The sequence below is a fragment of the Vulpes lagopus genome, chromosome 2 (assembly GCF_018345385.1).
Source record: "Vulpes lagopus strain Blue_001 chromosome 2, ASM1834538v1, whole genome shotgun sequence".
Lineage (NCBI taxonomy): Eukaryota > Metazoa > Chordata > Mammalia > Carnivora > Canidae > Vulpes > Vulpes lagopus.
This window is the reverse complement of record NC_054825.1, coordinates 167,260,581-167,281,561: the sequence shown is the minus strand read 5'-3', so window position 1 is coordinate 167,281,561 and position 20,981 is coordinate 167,260,581. Positions and strand designations below refer to the sequence as shown.

The window sequence follows — 20,981 nt, the reverse complement described above, 5'->3', positions numbered from 1 at the left end:
TTGCTGGGAATGCAGGCCACTCTGGAAAACAGTAAGGAGGTTCCTCAAAAGTTGAAAATAGAGCTACCCTACAACTTAGCAATTGCACTACTGGGTATTTACCCCAAAGATACAAATGTAGTGATCCAAAGGGGCACCTGCACTCCAATGTTTATAGCAGCAATGTCCACAATAGCCAAACTATAGAAAGTCCAGACGTCCATCGACAGATGAATGGATAAAGAAGATGTGATAAATATATATATATTTGCATATATTTTATATATATAATGGAACACTACTCAGCCATCAAAATATGAAATCTTGTCACTTGCAATGACATGAATGGAACTAGAGGATTTTTTTAAATTTTATTTATTAATGAGAGAGACAGAGAAGCAGAGACACAGGCAGAGGGAGGAGCAGGCTGGGCTCCCACATGCAGGGAGCCCAATGTGGGACTCAATCCCAGGACCCTGGGATCATGCCCTAAGCTGAAGGCAGATGCTCAACCACTGAGCCACCCAGGTGTCTCAGAACTGGAGGATATCATGCTAGGCGAAAGAAGTCAGAGAAAGACAACTATCATACGATCTCACTCATACGTGGAATTTAAGAAACAAAACAGAGGATCATAGAGGAAGAGAGGAAAAAATAAAATGAAATCAGAGAGGGAGACAAACCATAAGAGACTCTAAATCATAGGAAACAAACTGAAGGCTGCTCACTCAGCCCCCAGTGGGGGAGTGATGAGGTAACTGGGTGATGGACATTAAGGAGGGAGCATGATACAAGGAGCACTGGGTGTTATATAAGACTGATGAATCACTGACCTCTACCTCTGAAACCCATAATATATTATATGGTGATTAATTGAATTTAAATAAAATAAGATTTACATTTACAAAAAAAGAAGAGGGGATCCCTGAGTGGCTCAGTGGTTTAGTGCCTGCCTTTGGCCCAGGGCATGATCCTGGAGTCCTGGGATCGAGTCCCACATCAGGCTCCCTGCATGGAGCCTGCTTCTTCTCCCTCTGCCTGTGTCTCTGCCTCTCTCATTCCGTGTCTCTCATGAATAAATAAATAAATAAAATCTTTAAAAGAAGGAGGAGGAGGAGGAGGAGGAGGAGGAGGGGGAGGAGGAGGAAAAGGAGAAAATTCAGAGATTTCACAGAGACCAGCCTCCATGTTTCCATTCAGAAATTTACCTGCACCCAGGACAAGAGACATCAGGCATCAGAGCCACCCACCCACAGCCACACACCATGAGTGGGCACTAGGTCCAAGTCAAAGACATCAGCAAGAGACAAAAAAAAACCCACCAAACTGGTCAAAACCTAAAAGGGGAATTGTCTAGAAAGATATAGGGATGTCACAGAACAAGGGTCAGAGCTGCTAGGGGGCCTGGTGGGGACCATAGCCAGGATGGGCAGAGCTGGGGACCAGGGAGTCTCCCAAGCTCTGTGTCTGAGTACACGGCTCTCTGAGTCTCTCTGTCACCTGTTAATTCTCTCTCATCTGGCTGTCTGTCCTTGTGTCTGCCTCTCCTCTCTTTTGGTCTCTCATCTTGTGTCTCTTTTTTCATGTCTGTTTCTCTCTTTCTTGCTCCCTACCTCCCAGTCACTGTCTCTGAAAGGTGTCTATATTCCTCTCATCTGTCTCTATCATGCTCTCTCTCTCTCTCTCTCTCTCTCTCTCTCTATCTCTATCTCTCATCCTCTCATCCTTCTCCCTGCTGTATGTGGCTCTCTGACCACCATCGCCACCAGACAGGGTTGTGTTCTCTGTATTAATTAACCTGTTAACATCTGTTTCCTTCCAGCAAAAGGCGGGCTTTACAAAGGCGAAGATTTGTGTCTGTATTATTTTCTGCTGCCTCCCTGTGCCAGGAATAGTACCTGATTCAATGAATTTATGTCAAACAAAGAATGGGTGGAACATCATTCTCACCGACATGATTATTCAATGATAACTGTGAACACATTGATACTAGTTGTCATTGTTGTAGCTGTTGTCTATTGAGTAATACAGGAATTGGGCTAAACAGTTGCTTGTTTAAGCCTCATAAACCCTCCTGTGAAGCGAGTACTGTTATCATGCCCGTTTTTCAGATAAGGAGGGCAAGGAGGAGCAGCTTGCCCAGTATAAGCCCAGGCCTTGTCTGCCTCCAAAGTCCAGAGAGTTAATGCCTGGTGGTTGAGAACGTGGGATCTGTCTGGATTGTAGGTCGGAATGTCTGCTCCCGCACTCAGCCAACTTGACCTTTAAAAAGTGAAGTAAGTCAGTCAGAGAAAGACAAATATGAAACCATTTCACTTAGGTGGAATTTAAGAAACAGAGCACAGAGGGAGAGGGGGGGAACAGGTTGTTAAATAGAGAGAAGGAAGGGGAAGAGGGGGAACCAGGCGAGGGGCCTTAAGAGTACACTTGTTGGGCACCTGGGTGGCTCAGTGGTTGAGCGTCTGCCTTTGGCTCAGGTCGTCATCCTGAGGTCCTGAGATTCAGTCCCCCATGGGGGCTTCCCCGCAGGGAGGCTGCTTCTCCTTTTACTTATGTCTCTGCCTCTCTCATGAAAAAATAGAATCTTAAAAAAAAAAAAAAAAATTGGGACGCCTGCGTGGCTCAGTGATTGAGCATCTGTCTTCGGCTCAGGCCGCGATCTCGGGGCGCGGGATCGAGTCCCGCATCGGGCTCCTTGCGGGGAGCTGCTTCTCTGTCTCTGCCTCTCTGTCTCTGTCTCTCACGAATAAATCAATAAAATCTTAAAAAAAAATAGTTAAAAAAAAGTATACTCGTTGCGGTGAGCTCGGAGAAAGGTACAGAAGTGCTGGATCACTCTACTGGAAGCCAGAAATTAATACAACACTCTGTTAAGTACACAGCAACAAGAAACGACAAAAAGCACCCGGCGGGACCTCCAGCGCCCTGACGCGACGGCTCCGGCCCCAGCCAGCCTGCGGCCTCTCCTGCGCAGGCGCGCAAGGGCAGCCCCGCCCCGCCCCGCCCCGCCCCGCCCCTACTCTGCCGGCGCTGGAGAGCCGGGGAGCGCGTCGGTGGGAGCTTTTCGAGCGCCCGCGGGGTTCCGGTGCCACTAGGCTGCCCGGTTCTCTGGGCAGTGGCTGGGCGTCCGCGGCGGCCGGGGAGGGAGCGCGAACCCCGAGATCCGGGGAAGAGGCTGTGCGGAGGGGCACCCGGAGGAGCCCAGTTATGTGGCCGCCGCCGCTGCTGTGGCTGCTGCCGCTGCTGCCCTGGGCACCCACGGAAGCCGGTGAGTCACCCCCGGGCGGGCCAGCGGCCGCTGGTCCCCCTCTCCCTCTCCACCAGCGGGATGCTCGGCCTCCCCCCGCCCCGGGCTGCGGAAACCGGCGGGCCTCAGGCTCCCAGAAAGCGAGTTCGCTGCCATGGGTCCAGGAAAATTACTGCGGAGGGTGACTCACGGGCCGCCACCTCAAGTCCTGTGACTGCTCACCGGTTCTTCCCCCACCTGATGCCAAACCCTGGCCCGCTGATCCCCACAGAGAATGTTGATGGGGGAGGGGGGATAAGAGGGCGGTGGCACATAACCCTTTCCCCCTCTGACCCCAAATGTATGGCTCTAAGAGCACGGCCATTCATTCATTCATTCATGCACGTGTGCATGCATTCAGCGCTTACTATGTGTCTGTCAGTGTTCCAGGTCCTGGGGATACAGCTCTGAACTCCAGCGGGCCCTGGTTTCAAAACAGCGTTTGGCATTTTTAAAAAAGATTTTATTTATTTATTCATGAGAGGCACAGAGAAATAGGCAGAGGGAGAAGCAGGCTCCCTGCCGGGAGCCAGATGAGGAACTTGAGCCCAGGGATCGTGCCCTGAGCTGAAGGCAGACGCTCAAGCCCTGAGCCACCCAGGCATCCCACTTTTGGCATTTAATGCCTGTGAGAGCTCAGGAGAGTTTCCTAAGCTCTCTGTTTCCATAAAATGTGTTGGGGATTGGGGTGGCTGGGAGGGGGTGGGGGGCAGACGCTTTTTATGACTGTGTCTTGGGAGGATGCTGAGCAAAGTTGGATGCACTTGGTAGCATAGTGATATTGATAATTCGTATGAACAATTTTAATACTGAATGTAGACTTGGGGAAGCCACGGTCCCTTATCTCACCAAAAAGGTGACTCCCAGAACACCGGGCACAGCTCCAGAAAAGAGGAACCCACAGTTTGAGGAGTTCACAGAGGGCCACCAACCCAAACCTCTTAAGGAGATTTCCAATATGGGTCCCACTGTGACCTCCGATTACAGATGAGGAGATTGAGGCATGGAGAGGGGAAGTAACTTGCCCAAGGCACCAGCAAGAAGTAGCAGGGTCCTATGAGTAAATGAAAATAGTGGTCAGGGCCCCCTTGACCAAGGCAGGAGAGTCTGGTGCCCAGGATCCTAGGTGCAGGGTAGATCAGGCCCGGGGTTGGCCCTAGGCTATGCTACTCCTCCGTTAGCCTAGGCAAGTGGCTTAACCCTCAGGGGTGCACCTCACCTCTCTGTCCAGTAGGGATGAAAAAACTAGTGCACATCTCATTGGGGCAATGGAGAGGGTTGCAGGAGGCCACGTGTCAGCAGCTCAGTGTCTGGCACAGATAGGACCAAAGTGTGGTTATTAGACTTCACTCAATGTCATCTTAATGGCACCTTGGCAGGGAGGAGACTTGCTGTTTGGTGGAGGAAAGTACCGGAGAAGGAGACCCATGTGCCCAGAGCCATGCAGCTCAGCAGTGGCAGAGCTGGGATTCAAACCCATGTTAGCATGCTCACCACTCCACAATTGCTTGTGTCCAAACCATGCCCTCCTCCACCCAGCACGCTCTAAGCACCCCTGTCCATCACCTCCCAGCTTCTTCTTCCTCATAACACAATAATTATAACATTCACCTTGATAGAGCCATTGTGACATGCTAATCCCTCCACGTAGATTTCACTGTCTCGTCCATTCAATAACCCTATGATGTTATAACCATCCCCCAATTTACAGATGATAAAACTAGACTCAGAGGAGTGAAACCACCTGCACACAGACCCACAGTTGCTGAGTAGCAGTACCAGGATTCAAGGAACTTAACTCCTTCCCACTGTCTCCATTATCTTTATTATTAAAAATAAGAATGTATAGCACCGTGTTTATTCATAGCAATAAAAGCCAAGACATAGTGAAGACCTACTATGTGCTGAGGCTGAAAGATTTTAATAGGGAGCCTGTTGGGTTAAAGGTCAAGACTGCCACCTGTAGACTGCAGGCTTCAAATCCCACTTCTGCCATTTACCCTCTCTGTGACCTGGAGCAAACGACTCTCTGCCTTGGTTTCCCCGTCTATAAAGTGGGGCTGACAGTAGTGCTTGCCTCAAAGAGCTGTTTAAGGACTAAATGCTAAGAGATGTGTGAAGCGCTCAGAACAGCCCCTGATCTGTGTAAAGCAACCTGTGCTGTTATTAGTCCCACATTACAAGCTGGGAAAGAATCAGAGAGGTTAAATAACCTGCCTGAAGCCTCACAACAGAGATTGGAAGGGATCCAAAATCCTTGGGTTATAATCGCCTCCCTTCTTGTGCCAGGATCCCCTATAAACCTCCCAATCAGGGTCCATGCATAGTAATACTAACACTAATATTACCATATTTCATAGATTCTAAGATTTAAAGTTTCTGCCTCCTTTTTTCTACCCCTCAATTGGACATCCTGTAAATGACAGCATCCCAGTGACATTGATAACACTGAGCCGATGAAAACGTTCTGGAACTAGATAGTAGTAATAGTTACATACATGACTCATTGCCACAGAATTGGGCACCTTAAAATGGTTTAAATGGCAGATTTAAGTTTTTAACCACAATATGGACCACAATTTAAAGCTTCAATGATGCTGAGATTGGGGAAATACGGTAATAACAGCGCAGCGAAGCTGTGGGGGTGGTTGCAGACCCGGGTAGGGGCTGGGATGGTGGGGGTGCCAGTGGGCGGTGCCCCTCGGCATCCAGACCTCCAACGCCGGGTCTGACCCTGCCCTGTGTTTCCCTGCAGGGCCCGTGACCGTGGGTGTGCTGGCGCCGGCGCAGGTACATGGCCTCCTGGGCGACACTGCAGAGCTGTCCTGCCAACTGCCGCCACTGGAGCATGCGGTGCATGTGACACAGGTGACCTGGACCCGGCGGGATGCGGCAGGAGAGGACTTCAATGTGGCGGTCTTCCATCCCACGCAGGGTCCCAGCTTCCCAGAGCCTGGGCGGTTGGAGTTTGTAGCCGCCAGGCCCGGTGAGGAGCTGCGGGACGGGTCACTGGCCCTGCGGGGACTGCGCGCAGATGATGAAGCCAACTACACCTGCCGCTTCGCCATGTTCCCCGAGGGCAGCAGGAGTGCCCATACCTGGCTCCGGGTGTTGGGTGAGCAGAGGAGCAGGGATTAAAGGGGGGGTAGGGCTGGGGGGAGGAGGTGCAGGGATGGAGGGGCAGATTCTGTGGGGACAAAAGGAGGAGATGAGGCAGATGGGAGGGCCAGAGGGGGCTGGGTGGGGTGGAGGCAGCGAGGGAAGTCAGAGAGGGAAGGGGATGGAGGCTACGAGGAGAGTTGGGATCCTGGAGGGTAAGATCTTAAAAGCTCTTGCAGGCTGAGGGCAGAGCATGGAGGAGGGTGGGTAGGAATGGGGAACAGGGGGAGTCAGGGGGAGTCCCGGCAGGGGCCTGGGAAGCAGGGAGGCCAGGGCTTGCTTCCTAGTTGGCTACTACTAGCTGGGCAAGTGCTTTCTTTAAGAAAACAAACGTATTTTTAAATGTATTTATTCATGAGAGACACAGAGAGAGAGGCAGAGACACACACAAGGGAGGAACAGGTTCTCCACAGGGAGCCCAATGGGGGACTTGATCCCAAGACCCCAGGATCATGCCCTGAGCATGAAGACACTCAACCACTGAGGCACCCAGGCATTCCTTAGCAAGTGCTTTCATCTCAGATTCCCCCTTTCCTCGCCTGTAGAATATGCTTAGTGACTAGAGTGCTGCCCTCACAAAGCTGTCCTGAGAGTCTCAGGAGTTTATCCAGCTGAACCTTAGAACAGAGGCCAGCTGTGAGCTCCTGATGGCTGTCAACCACTGTTTCTACCTTTGTTTGTTTTTTTCTTAAAGATTTTATTTATTTACTCATGAGAGAGACAGAGAGAGAGGGGCAGAGACACAGGCAGAGGGAGAAGCAGGCTCCATGCAGGGAGCCCGATGTGGGACTCAATCCCAAGACTCCAGGATCACGCCCTGGGCCAAAGGCAGGCACCAAACCACTGAGCCACCCAGGGATCCCCCTGTTTCTCCCTTTGATAAGGAATTTGAATTATACCAACCAGAAAGAGAGTGACTCTGACACTGGTAGAGGAGGCTTTCCCCAGCGGGGCCCAGACACCCCCAGGCATTGTAGTGGACTCGTGGTTCATTTTCCTGAGCACTAGGAAGAATAATAAGAATATTTCCTCTTTGAAATTGAGTAGGAAGTCTCTATGCCTCTGTGAAATGGAGATCACTACGAGGATCACAGTGAAAGCTGACATGTACTTAGCGTTTGCTGGCCAGGAACTGATCCCGATCTTACAAGAGTGACTCCTGTACAATCAAGTGCTTGGAACCAGGGCCGGGCACACAGGACCCAACCATGGGTGGTGCTTGTCATTTCAGCAAACCTGGGACTTCAGGTCTTACAGTTCGGGATGAGGGTAAAACAGAACCAGTGAGTGGCCCTGGGCCCAGTTCCCGGCTTCTAGCAGCTGCGTCACTGGCGCCCTGGGGCTGGATTCAAGGACACCACCACCACCATGCTGCCTTTCCTGTTAGCAGGGGCCTTTGCTGAGGACGAAGCTGGGGGAAGTGCTCCACACTGTGGGTTAAAGCTCTTTTGGTGGATCTCGGTGGCACACTTCGCACTCAAATTGCAGCTGTGTCAGGCGCAGAGGAAGCTCATAAAAGGTTATATGGTTAACCTCTGTCATGGTTAGGTGTGAGACCAATACAACCAGAGAGAGCAAGCAAGACCTATTGGAAAGATTGAAAAATTTGGTGTTTGAGATCTCTGAAGATGAAATATTCACTTCTCTGATTACAGCCAGAAATTTAGTAGAGCAGGGGGGCGCCTGGGTGGCTCAGTCAATAGAGTGTCCGACTCTTGATTTCGGCTCAGGTCATGATCTCAGGGTCATGAGATCAAACCCCATGTCGGGCTGCACGCTGGGCCTGGAATCTGCTTGGGATTCTCTCTCTCCCTCTCCCTCTGCCCCACCCCCTACCCTCAGAACAAGCCCTCACTCACTCTCTGTCTCTCTAAAAAAAAGAAAATTTCGTAGAGCAGAAACAGGTTGGACACATCCTACTAATAGATGATCAGCCCCTACCTGATTTCAGAAAAATATGAACAAGTGATCCTAATGCTGTGGTCATAGGCTTGGCACCAGAACACTTTCATTATCAAATTCTGAATTGGGTGTCCTGGTTACTCCCGATGGGGTGCCTCTGATACTAATCTACAAAGCCAAGTATTACAAGAGGAGAGAGGGTCTAGCCCCGGGGCCTGGACCGTTCCTGATGGCTTTAGAGTAGGCCACAGACACCGAGGCCACTGTAGTGGGAAAACCAGAGAAAATGTCCTTTGTGGAGGCATTGCAGGGTGCTGGCCATGAATCTGAGGAGGCCATCATGATAGAAGATTACGGGGATGATGTTGGTGGGGCTCAGAATGTCGGCACACTGGGTGTCTTAGTAACAACTGGGAAATATCAAGCAGCAGATGAAGAAAAATACTAATCAGTCTCCTCAACTTTGTGAGAGCTTCCCTTGGGCTGTAGGCCACATTCGGCAGAGTCTATCGTGACCCCTAACGTGAATCAGAAGCAACTGGAAACACAGCTTCTCGTGTGTGGAATTAATCCCTCCCTAACTCCATGCCAGCACAGATAGACGCAGACCAACCCTCCTCTACTGTACATCAACTAGAAAGAAAGGTGTTGCATTGCAGCCAGCCCCTAAGCCTTGCTTATGTCTTTTGTTCTGTTTTGTAAAAGATGATGAGACTCAAAGAAAGTGAAAGCTAACACTTTAGGCCATTCCTTTTAAAATAGTCCTCAGATTAGGCAGGGCTGGGAGGGAGGTTCCATAAGGAGTCGTGTTCTCGGCCATCTCCTCGCTGGTACTTTGGGAGGGGGCGGTGTTCAGATTGTGAATAAACTTGCATGGCATTTTGTAAATGAGAAGATAATGTGTTGAAAAGCGTATTTGGCTGCAGTTTTAATATTAGGTTCAGCTGTGAAATCTATCAGACGTGCCCGTGGGGCACCTGGGTGGCTCAGCCGGTGGATTGTCTGCCTCCTGGCTCAGGTCATGATGCCAGGGTCCTGGGATCAAGCTCCACATCAGGTTCCTTGCTTGGCAGAGAGCCTGCTTCTTCCTCTCCCTCTGCCTGGCACTCCCGCTGCTTGTGCACTCTCTCTCTCTCTGTGTCAAATAAATAAATAAAATCTTAAAAAAAAAAAAAAAAAAAGGAAGAAGTGCTAAGTGGAATACAAGTCAGGAAAAGCAAAACAAATTGTCGTTCAGCCCAAGTGATCGAGTGAATTTGCTTTCACAGATGTGGAAAACTAGATTATCTACTAGATCAGTCCCAGCACAGTGACTTCTTTTTCTCTGCATTAGCCAGAGATGACTAATTTAAATTTCGAACTTGATTTTAATTTAAAATTTCCTTTAATAACCTGTTCGTTACAGATGCCTATTGCATACTGTTGTCACTTTTATTTTGGAAAGTTATGTAACATTAAAAGTACCAGTATTTTACCAAAAAGAAAACACACACACACACACACACACACCAAAAAACCCACAACCGTGAGTCATATTTAAGAGAAATCTCCAGGGGGATCCCTGGGTGGCTCAGCGGTTTAGCGCCACCTTTGGCCCAGGGCGTGATCCTGGAGTCCTGGGATCGAGTCCCACATCGGGCTCCCTGCGTGGAGCCTGCTTCTCCCTCTGCCTTTGTCTCTGCCTCTCTCTCTCTCTCTCTCTTTCTCTCTCTCATGAATAAATAAAATCTTAAAAAATAAGAGAAATCTCCAACCCATAATAATGCAACAATAACAAGCAATAATGAGGAAGGAAACAAGTGGAGCTCCAGGTTTGGGAATCACCAGAATAATGATGAAGGGTTTAGAGTCAGACCTCACGTGAAAGCCCAGCTCTGTCCCATAGAACTGTGTGACCTTAAGCCTGTCTTCCCTTCTCAACCTGCAGAGCACTGCTCAGCCCTCCTCTCCTCCATGAAGCCCTCCTTCACTCTACCAACACTGCGGCACCCCTTCTGGGATTCCCCCACCCCAGCCTTGCCCACTGCGGGTTGCCACACTCTCGGGAAATCTGTCTTCCCCTTTGACGGTGTAGCCCCTGAAGGCAGGGCTGGGTCCTATCATCACCCGTGATACAGCCAGGCAGTGTATTCAATTCCTAATAATAATAGCGTTTACTGAGCACTTACGGTGCCAAGTACCATTTTATATTCTCATTGCCTATGATCCTGTCATTATCTCCCGTGGACAGATGGAGAAGCACATGTGCCCACAGCCACCCAGCGGCTCAAGGACAGAGCTGGGATTTGAACCTGGCCTGCCTGTACTCTCAGCTAGCTGCCCCTCTCCCCCAACCCTCCAACCCCCGCTGCTGTGATGTTTGTTGAAAGACCGCAGGCGAGGACTGACTGGTCCCTTCCCCTCCTGTCTGCAGCCCAGCCCGAGAACAAGGCTGAGCCCGAGGAGGTCCCGTTCAGCCCGCTCACCCCAGAGCCTGTGCCCGTGGCCCGCTGCGTCTCCAGTGAGGGTCGCCCACCTGCCCGCATCTCCTGGCCACACCTGGACGGCCAGGCCAATGAGAGCCAGGTGCCTGGACACCTGCCTGGCACGTTCACCGTCATCAGCCTCTTAACCTTGATCCCCTCGAGCAAGGTGGACGGCAAGAATGTCACCTGCAGAGTGGAACATGAGAGCTTGAAGAAGCCCGTCCTGCTGCCCGTGACTCTCGCTGTGCCTTGTGAGTGTGCCCAAACGTGAGCAAGCACAAGGACCGCTACATTGTCTACACGGGGCCCCCTGGGCCACAAAAACACTATCCTTCATGGTCTGTACCAGCTTCTTAGGCGACAGTCCACGCTGCACCCTGGTTTGTCTACCCTGGCTCTCCTGGTCACTGTCTACACTGACACCCCACAGTCTCTCCCAACTCCCTTGAAGACGGCCTATGCACACTGCCTCCACCTGCTTCCCTAGGCAACTGTCTACACTGACCTTGCCTGCATTGCTACACTGTTTACTGCACTGTCTACCCCAACTCCCTTGTCCATTTTCTACACTGCCTTACCATTGTCTACACTGGGTTTCTGAATATTCCCTCCTGGGCAGCTGCTACACTGATTCCCTCAGGCACTGTCTTCCTTGGACACCTGCAACATTGCCACTGGGTCTGAGGGAAGAGGGATCAACACTGGCTCCTCCCCATAAAAAAAAAAAAAAAAAAAAAAACACTCTGTCTCATTGGCCTTGCCCATGGGGACTTTGAAAAGTCCTCCCTGTTGATCACATTTGGGATGGATAAGCAGCAGCTGAAGCAGAGCCATCCAGGATTCTTCCTGGCAGGACTTGTCAGAGCCTTGAATATATATGTTCCTGTGGGTTATGGGCACCTAAGAGGCCTTTTCTCACAGGAGACCCACAGGATACCAGGACCTAGCTACCAAGGAAAATGAGTACAGAGGAGCAGGTCCCCAGAAGCCTTCTCAGCACCCCCCTACCCCCCACCCTGCCAAGGACTTTTGACCTGATGTTCTCTGAAGAGATCCATTGCCCCAGACTCCTCAAAGGCCTCTCTGTCTTGGGCTATTCCTGAAGCCCATTGAAGCCTTTTCTCATTATGCCATGACCCCACGTATCTTTAGGCCCCTCTGAGGAGTCCCTGTCTCTGAACCTGTGTGTCTATTTCCCTCAGACCCTCCCGAAGTCTCCATCTCTGGCTATGATGGCACCTTATACATGGGCCACAGTGAGGTCACTCTGAGCTGTGATGTCCGCAGCAAACCGGAGCCCACGGGCTATAACTGGAGCACGTGAGTCCTGGGTGGACCTGGGCTCCAGGGTCTGAGGGAGGAGGGGGCTGGGGGCCTGGACTCCTGGGTCCGAGGGAGGAGGGGGCTGGGGGCCTGGACCCCTGGGTCTGAGGGAGGAGGGGGTTGGGGGCCTGGATTCCTGGGTCTGGGGGAGGAGAGTTTGGGGCCTGGACCCCTGGGTCTGAGGGAGGAGGGGGCTGAGAGCATGGACTCCCAGGGTCTGAGAGAGGAGAGTTTGGGGCCTGGATTCCTGGGTCTGAGGGAGGAGGGGGCTGGGGGCCTGGACCCTCAGGTCTGAGGAAGGAGAGCCTGGGGGCCTGGATTCCTGGGTGTGAGGGAGGAGAATTTGGGGCCTGGACCCCCGGGTCTTGGGAAGAAGGTGGGTACAAGAAAGTAAAAAGAGAGAAGTCGACTTTAGGCCCCAGTGAACTTTCTGTCTTGTATGAACAGTTTATGAGAGGTCGGTTCAGGTTCGCTGTTACACCTGCTCTTTTGCGTGGCCTGCTGTGTGCCGGTGGCCACCTCATCCCGTGTGATTCCCCACACTCCGCGCACAGGCAGCATCATCACCGCGCCCGGGGTTCTTTAAGCCGGGCCCCAGTAACCACCATCATCTGCATGGGTCCCATGGCCACAAGGGCATAGAAGTGGCTCTCAAATCAGCATCTGGCTCAACCTCCTAACCTCAGGACTGTGCCACCTCTCAGGTCACCTCATGTAACCTGCTCAGTCACTTCTGACAGAGCGGGTGCTGTCCCCATTCTCTGGATGAGGAAACTGAGGTGCAGAGCACTCAGATCTCCTTGGATTCATACCAAGGCGAGGGGGAAGAGTGGGGGAAGCAAAAAGCAAAGGAATCGATAGTTTTACATAATTCGCATCGGGCTTTTGTTCTAATTACAAACAAATTTATGGCCATTATAGAAACTTCAGACAATCCAGTTATGAGCAAAAAGAAAAAACTAAGAACGTGTAATCAAGTGCCCAGAAATATCCACCGTTACCCCATACCCCTCCCGCCTTCTGTTCTCTACGCTTCTCTCCCTCCGTCTCGGGAACGCCTTTCTGTGTCAGCTCTCAGAGCTGCATCCCCGTGCTCCCCAGCATCTCATCGGGAGAACTTGTAGACATACAAAAAAAGCTGTAAGACTTTGCCAGGGAGCGCTCAGAAACCCCCCATGTGGATTTCTCCCACTCATACTTTCCTGGACCTGCTCAGTCATGTCCATCAATCCATCCCTCTCTCCATCCATCAGGGGTTTTTTTTGTTGTTGTTATTTTTTTCTTACCTCTTATGCACTTCAGAGTACCCGCAACCCCCTTTGCGGTGCTGCTGGGATTCCGTTCCATCCTATGTGCATGCCATCAATTATTTACCGCCCCCTGCAAGGGAGATAGGGGGCTCGCGTCCCTCTTGCAAGCATGCAGGTGCCGCAGGAGTGATCATCCCCACCTGCCCGGCTCGGTGGATGGGCACAGCTGTGCATCTAAGGAATTGTGGCCTTGGGTCTTCCAGTGAGTGGTGTTGGCTGACGCCTCCCCGTCCTGCCTCAAAGCACCGTGATCCAGGCTGCTGAGCCCACATGGCTGGGTTTCCATCCCAGCTCTGCCAAGCGCCCAGAACTCCGTGCTTGCATCTTCTCTGTCCATTAAACTGAAGTGTGTCCGCTGTTTACCGTGTGCCAGATCCCACTGGCCAACACACCCTCGTAAATGAGACAGGCCACATTCCTTCCCCTCCTGGTGCTCCATCCTAGCGGGGGAGAGAAACAATAAACAAAATAACATTGTGAGGTGTAGTGTGTCGGATGGGGATAAATGCTGGGAAGAGGTAAAGCAGAGCGGGGGGATGGGGGGTTTTGCAGTTGCAATAAGCGGGCCAAGAAGGCTGTTGCTAAGGTGACGTCTGAGCCCAGGCCTGAAGGAAGTGAGGACGCGCCGTGCACATACCCGGGGGAATAGCATTCCAGGCAGAGGGAACAGCATGTGCAAAGACCCTGCAGTGGAAACCTAACTGGAGTGTTGGAAGATGAACTCGGAGGCCACTGTGGATACAGAGCAAAGGGGAGAGTAACAGACAGTGTGGTCCGAGGTATCTGCAGCCGGTGGATGGGGTCTGTGGCTGTGTTAGCACTTTGGGTTTATGCAGGGTGAGGCGGAAGCCACAGGAAGGCTCTGAATAATGAAGGGATGTGAAAAGTTAGTACTCGCAAGATCTCTCCAGCTGCTCATAGGGGACAGTGTAGTGGGGGTGGGGTAGAGGCAGGGAGTCCCATGAAAAGGTAGCCAAGGTGGCCCAGAAGCTGGGGGATCAGACTGGGGTGGTGGCCGGGGAGGCCTGCAGAGGGGCTGGAGTCTAGAGAGGTTTTGGAGGTGAGATGGGTGGGACCCGCTGATGGGTTAGATGTGGGTGTGAGTGGAAGAGTCGGGGAACTCCAGGGTTGCTCTCAACTTTGATCAGAGACGGCATGAGTACACAGTGAGAGCTCACACCTGCCACTTCACCCATCTGTCTCTCCCAGGACTGTGGGTCCCCTGCCACCCTCTGCTGTGGCCCAGGGCTCGCAGCTCCTGATCCATACCGTGGACGAGTCCATCAACACGACTTTCATCTGCCGTGTCAGCAACGCCCTAGGGACTGGCCAGGCAGAACTGAGCATCCTGGTCAGAGGTGAGGAGCCCCTTGGGTGGTAAGAATAGAGGGACCGAAGGAGGAAGTCCCAGCAGGATTCCCTCTGAGGGAGGAGTTTGGAAGTGCTCCCTGGTTAAGAGATTCCTCAGACACAAGAATGCTTTCTGATTTCCATCCCCTCCAATCCCCCTCATGAAAGGACCACTGCAGTCAGCTTTAGTCTCTGTTAACATCTGTACCACTGAAACTATTGTACAGCCTGCTAGATAGCCCCCTCTGCAAACTCAGGCTTGGGTAGTTGCAGGAGGCTTGTCCCCAGGGTCTCAGGAAGGCCTTCCCAAGTATATTAGGCAGGAGTCTCTATCAATTGCAACTGATAGAAGGACAACTCAAAATAGTCTAAGCAAAAACGGGACTTTATTGAAAATGTACCTTCAGGTACGGTTAGATCCAGATGCTCCAACTATGAAACCCAAGAACTTCCCTTTACATCTCTTGTCTCTGCTTTTCTCTGTGTTCTCAGGGAGGTGAGCTGTCCCTTGGCAGCTACAGCCTCCCATCTCACCCATCTAGTAATCCCAGGGGAGAGAATATACCACTTCCAGCAGCTCTAGCCAAAGTCGCAGGGCTGGCTGTCATTGGCTTAACTGGGGTCACAGCCTCCCTATGAATCAATCACAATAGCTGCAGAGAATGAAATGCTCTGACTGGCCAGACCTGGTTTAAAGTCCTGTCCTAGGAACCAGGGGGTGGGGTCAGGTCCTCCTAACCATATAGACTGAGAGACAGAGCAGTAGCTTCCCTAAAGGATGAGGAGTAATGTGTAGGGCCAGGTGAAGACCCCAGAAGCCTCTGAACCTAACTCTGCTTCCTTTTGTTCTTGCAGAAAAACCTCCCAACAAGCACAGCTTGTCCACTGTGATCCTCATCATTTGTGGAGCTGTGGCCGGGATCATTGTGGTCCTGGGGTTGCCGATATATTTCTTGCTGCGCAGACGCTCCCGTGAGTCCCTCCTCTTTGGCACATCTCCTGCCTGTCAGCAGTGAATGAGCATTATTACAACTGCCATGGTTGGCCACCTATTGTGATCTATACTAAGCCCCATACATGGCAGCCTCCCGCTGAATCCTCAGTACCATGAGGTTCCCCCATTTTACACGTGAGGACCCTTAAGTTCAGAGGCTCTTGTTCATCGGATCGGTGATTCCTTTTACAAATGTTTAGGGAGTAAGGGTAGCAGCTGGCACTCTGATCCCCACCTCTTAAGGTCCTGATGCTCTTTTTTTCTTTTAAGATTTTTTATTTGTTTATTCATGAGAGACACACAGAGAGGCAAAGACACAGGCAGAGGGAGAAGCAGGCCCTTCGCACGGAACCCATGTGGGACTCAATTCCCGGACCCAGGACCATGACCGGAGCCAAAGGCAGACACTAAACTGCTGAGCCACTGAGGCATCCCAAGGGCCTGATGCTCTTGACTCAAGGGCTCCACCCAGGCTGTCCCCCTGCCTGGGGCACCCTTCCCATGGCTCCTTCTGGTGAAGTCCTTTGGCTGCATAAGAAGAGCTACATTTTCCAGAGCACTTTATACCTGTGGTGCCAGGGACTTTCTGTGCAATGCCCCTCTCAAATGCTCACTACTACCCTGCAAAGTGAGTCCTGCCATGAGCCCCACAGTAGAGACAAGGAAATGTTTGCTTGGAGAGATGAGGTCGGCCAACAGGCGCACAGCCAGGTCAGGCAGAGAGGGCGGTTCTGTTGCCCTCAAAGCTTATACCCTCAACCGCTAAACAAAACTGCCTCCTCACAGCCCCGCTGGAGGCCGCCTCCTCCAGGAAGCCCTTTCTGATCTCCCAGAGTGAGCCTAGCACCTTTTCTGGTCTTCCCCATCCCCCATCCCAGCCCTTGCCCACTCTGGGATGCCACTGTGTGGGGACTTGTCTGTCTCTCCAGGGAACTGTGATCCCCAGAAGAGCAGAGCTAGAACTGTCATGGTCATGGCTGTGTCCCCAGCCCCACCTCCCACTGGGGGCCGGGCACACAGGAGACACTTGAGGAAGTATTTATGAAGTATGGCATCTCCAGGGCCCTCATTCTACTGCTTTATTAATTGTGTCATCAAGGGCAAATGACCGATTCTCTTTGACTCAGTTCCCTCCTCTGAAATGAGAGTAACTGTACCTCATCATACAGGTAAAGTGCTTGGCGCAGCATTTGGTTCGTCATAAGCCACATGCTGGCTGTATGTAGGCTCTAATAACTATTGCCGCCGATACTATTACTATGATTAATCTGAACTCCATGAGAGTAGGGATTTGTGTCTGTTTTGCTCATAGCTGTACCTGCAGCACCTAGCATGCACCTGGCACAAAGTAGACATTTCCTATTTGCTAAATAAATCCCTGTTTGATGGTTGAGGAAACCGAGGCACAGAGAGTCAATTGCCTGAGGTCACACAGCTCCTAAAGAACAGGGCTGGGATTTGAAGCCTTCTATCATATTCTAGAACCCATGCTGAATAAATATCTATTTATACTTAATAACTACATGAATAGCTGGGTGAGGCATATACCCCAGTCCTGTTTTATGAATAACCACTGTGGGGAGTGGCTCCTCCATGTCAATGGCAGAATTGGGGCTGAGAATTCAAGGGGCTATGACACCCACATGTGTCCTCTTGCCATGCTTTCCAGCATTGTCATTCATTCCTGACAACTTCTCTTCTTCTTTCCCTAGGTCAGAACCAATGCAGCTCCACTGCTAATGGCGTAAGTATGGTGGTGGAGATGAGGAGGGTGTGGAGTCTGCATGGACATTCCCAAGGAGGGGACAGACACCTCTGGGCACCCACAGCGCTTAACCAAAAGCCAGCATGGTGTCAGGAGCCAGGTCCTGGATCTTTTCTCCAAATACCTGGAGCAGTGGTTCCCAACCCTTCCTGCTGGGCAGACTCCCCTGAAAAGTTTGCCCAAAATGCAGGTTCCTAGGTCCTGCCCTCTGAGTCTGGTCTGGTGGGCCTGTGCTGGGGTCTGGGGATCTGCATTTCCATAGATGCCCCATCCCTCCCCACTCAGGACCATACTTAAGAAGTGCTGCCCTGGCTTCCAGGGAGAGGGGAGGGGACAGGTCTGCAGCTGTTTGCACCCTGAGCTTCAGTGTTTGGAAGGGCCCTGAGGCTAAAGTTTGAATATCTGCCTTCTAGCATGTCATCTATACAGCTGTGAACCCCGATGCCAGCTCCTCCCGGGATCCACAGACAAACAGCACCAGGTGACAAGGTGACAGTATCACCACTGTTGGAGAGAGACTGGGGCTGGGGAGGAATGGACTTTGCAGCTGGACCCTGGCCCAGTGGATGCAGTCTCCCTTCAAAGAGAGTGGCCACCCTTCTCATGCCAGACCTCAAGACCCACAGTGGCAGGTGCAAGTCCAGCTGTCCCCACGACCCCTCCCTCTCAGGTTCAGTTATTCACCGGAAGGAATCCCAGAACTCAGGAAAGTGGTTGTGCTCATGGTTACAGTTTACTACAACGAAAGTATGAGATTAAGATCAGAAGCATGAAAAGTCGCATGAGGCACCATCCAGAAGAGTCTTGGCACGAGCTTTCACTTGCACTGACAGTACTGATTTTTCCTGGCAATGATATGTGTCAACACAGAGTCCTGCCAACCGAAGAAGCTCAGCTGAGCCTTGGTTTCCAGGGTTTTTATTGGAGAATCCATCATTGCAGACACTGGCTGACCACCCATGGAACTGACTTAGTCTCCAGCACCTCCCTAGGGCAAAGCCTCACTATAAATCACACTGTTAGCATAGACTCACTGATGCTGCCCACAGCCCCAGGCAAAATAAGACTCTTATCAGCCAGGATACTCCCAGGGGCTTAGAGATTCCCTACCTCCCAGAGCCAGGGGCAAAGGAAAGGGCTAAATCTCACTTTGGGCAAGATTAACCCTTTCCTGCATTGTCATTGTGGGGCCACACAGACTATTGCAAGTGCCAGCAAAGTTTTGTAAGAATCTGACCTCTGGCCTTGAACTTCTGAATCTCCATATCAGTGGAATCCCTGTGGTTACAAGAAAGAGCCGCCAGCCTTGTCCAGAAGAGAAGCCGAGGCTGGAACTCAGCTGCTCAGGGCACTCTGAGGAGCAGAAACAATGGTAGACATAAACTTGGAGGATGCAAGTTCCTGGCACCTTCCGCCGAGACTTGGGGCCTGGCATTGACAGGACATCGGAGGTTGACAGGACATCAGAGAAGGGGAGCCAGTACCCCACCAAAGAAAGCAAAGTGTCAAAAACAAGGAGGAAAAGGTTCTAGGAGAGCAGAAACCACAGCTGTGCAAGCCATACAGACAGCCCTCAGACCAGGGAGGATATAGCCCAACATCCCAGAGGCAGAGTTTCTCAGATACAACTGACCCATTTCTTTTACAACAGACTCTGACCTTGGAGGCAGGCACCAGAATTCCTCTAACAGTGAGACCTGTCTGTTGGGGAAGTACTTGGCAGGAAAGACCACGGGCCAGGATGCTAAACTGGAGCATGAGGCATGAGCTGCTGTACAAGAGAAAACAAGAAGTTCTTGGGATTCACTCAGGGTAGAAGGGAGAGTGTGAACAGCCTCCGTAAGGGGTAAGGGGTAGGGAGGGCAAGGAGAGAGAAATGGGAGGTTGGCCACATTGCTACTACATGAACCCCTATCCAGCCCCCAGCCCCAAATACTTTCTTAAAGTTAATTTATTACACCTCAAGTGTCTGTGTGCAGGGGAGGTCTTTCATAGGAATTGGAGACAGACTGTTTTGTGTGAGCAAAACCAGAGGTGTGGAAGCAAGAACCTGAGTCAAGGGGTCACTTGGGTGTCTCAGTGGGTTAAGTGTCTGATCCTACATTTTTTAAAGATTTTATTTATTTATTTATTTATTTATTTGAGAGAGAATAAGCAGAAAGGAAGGGCAGAGGGAGATTCCCCACTGAGCAGGGAGACTGATGCAGGACTCAATCCCAGAACCCCAGGATCATAATCACCAATAAGCAGAAAGGAAGGGCAGAAGCAGATTCCCCACTGAGCAGGGAGACTGATGCAGGACTCAATCCCAGAACCCCAGGATCATGACCTGAGCCCAAGGCAGACGCTTAACCCACTGAGCCGCCCAGGTGCCCCTAAATAGCACATTTTATTTTAAGATTTTATTTATTTATTCATGAGAAACACACAGAGAGAGGCAGAGACACAGGCAGAGGGAGAAGTAGGCTTTCCGCAAGGAGCCCAATGTGAGACTCGATCCCGGGACTGCCGGATCACACACTGAGCCAAACGAAGATGCTCAACTGCTGAGCCACCCAAGCATCCCTGAATAGCATATTTTAGATGGAGGAATTGTATCACCACAAACTTAGTGGCTTAACACACAAAATTCTTCTCTCACAGTCTGGAGGTCAGAAGTCCAGAGTCTCACTAGGCTAAAATCAAGGTGTTAGCAGGGCTGGTTCCTCTGGAGGCTCCAGGGGAGAATCCATTCCCTGCCTCTCCAGCTTCTAGGAGCGCTGCTGGCATCCCTTTTTATATGGCCCATCATATGGCCTTTCCTCCCCCCTGCTCCCACCTCCCTCCTCCAAATTTCTTGCCTCTCTCTTTCCTTTATAGAACCCTGTAATCACACCAGGCCCACTCGGGTCATCCAGACTGAGCTCCCTATCTCAAAGTCCTCAACAAGATTTTATTTGTTTGAGAGAGAGAGAGAGAGAGAGAGAGCATGAGTACAAGCAAGGGAGCAGCAGACAGAGGGAGAGGGAGAAGCAGGCTTCCCGCTGAGCAGGGAGCCTGATGTGGGGCTGGATCCCAGGATGCTGAGATCATGACCTGAGCCAAAGGCAGACGCTTAACCCACTGAGCCACCCAGGCACCCCCAGACACTTGTTCTGCACCTTTCTTTTATTACTAAGGTTTCTGGGAATTCTAAGAGAGTGTCTTTAGTCTTTTTACAAAAAGTCACATAGTGGGGTACCTGGGTAGCTGAGGACTTTTTCAACCAAGCCCCTACTGGACGGGCGTTTGTAGTATTTCTGCCCCTTTACCATTACAGTGTTGTAATGAGTGGCCTTACGTGCTGTCACACCCCAGCTCATGTTGACACATGAGTGTAGGACATACTTCCAGAGGTGAAATTGCTAATCAAAGAGTATGTGCCCCTGCTGTTGTGATAGTTACTATAAATGGTCCTTCCTAGAAGCCT

The 20,981-nt window shown here is 51.3% G+C and overlaps 1 protein-coding gene and 1 pseudogene across 1 annotated transcript; both read left to right on the top strand.

Annotated features, from left to right (window-relative positions):
• The first annotated feature begins 3,010 nt into the window (after nucleotides 1–3,010).
• Nucleotides 3,011–19,912, top strand: PVR (PVR cell adhesion molecule). Its single transcript, XM_041746683.1, has 8 exons — nucleotides 3,011–3,247; nucleotides 6,021–6,380; nucleotides 10,740–11,042; nucleotides 11,994–12,111; nucleotides 14,634–14,782; nucleotides 15,630–15,746; nucleotides 17,481–17,512; nucleotides 17,947–19,912. The coding sequence occupies exons 1-8, from the start codon at nucleotides 3,187–3,189 to the stop codon at nucleotides 18,016–18,018; spliced, it is 1,212 nt and encodes a 403-aa protein (XP_041602617.1). The 5' UTR covers nucleotides 3,011–3,186; the 3' UTR covers nucleotides 18,019–19,912.
• On the top strand, nucleotides 7,688–9,333 carry LOC121484712 (annotated as a pseudogene).
• Nucleotides 19,913–20,981: the final 1,069 nt, after the last annotated feature.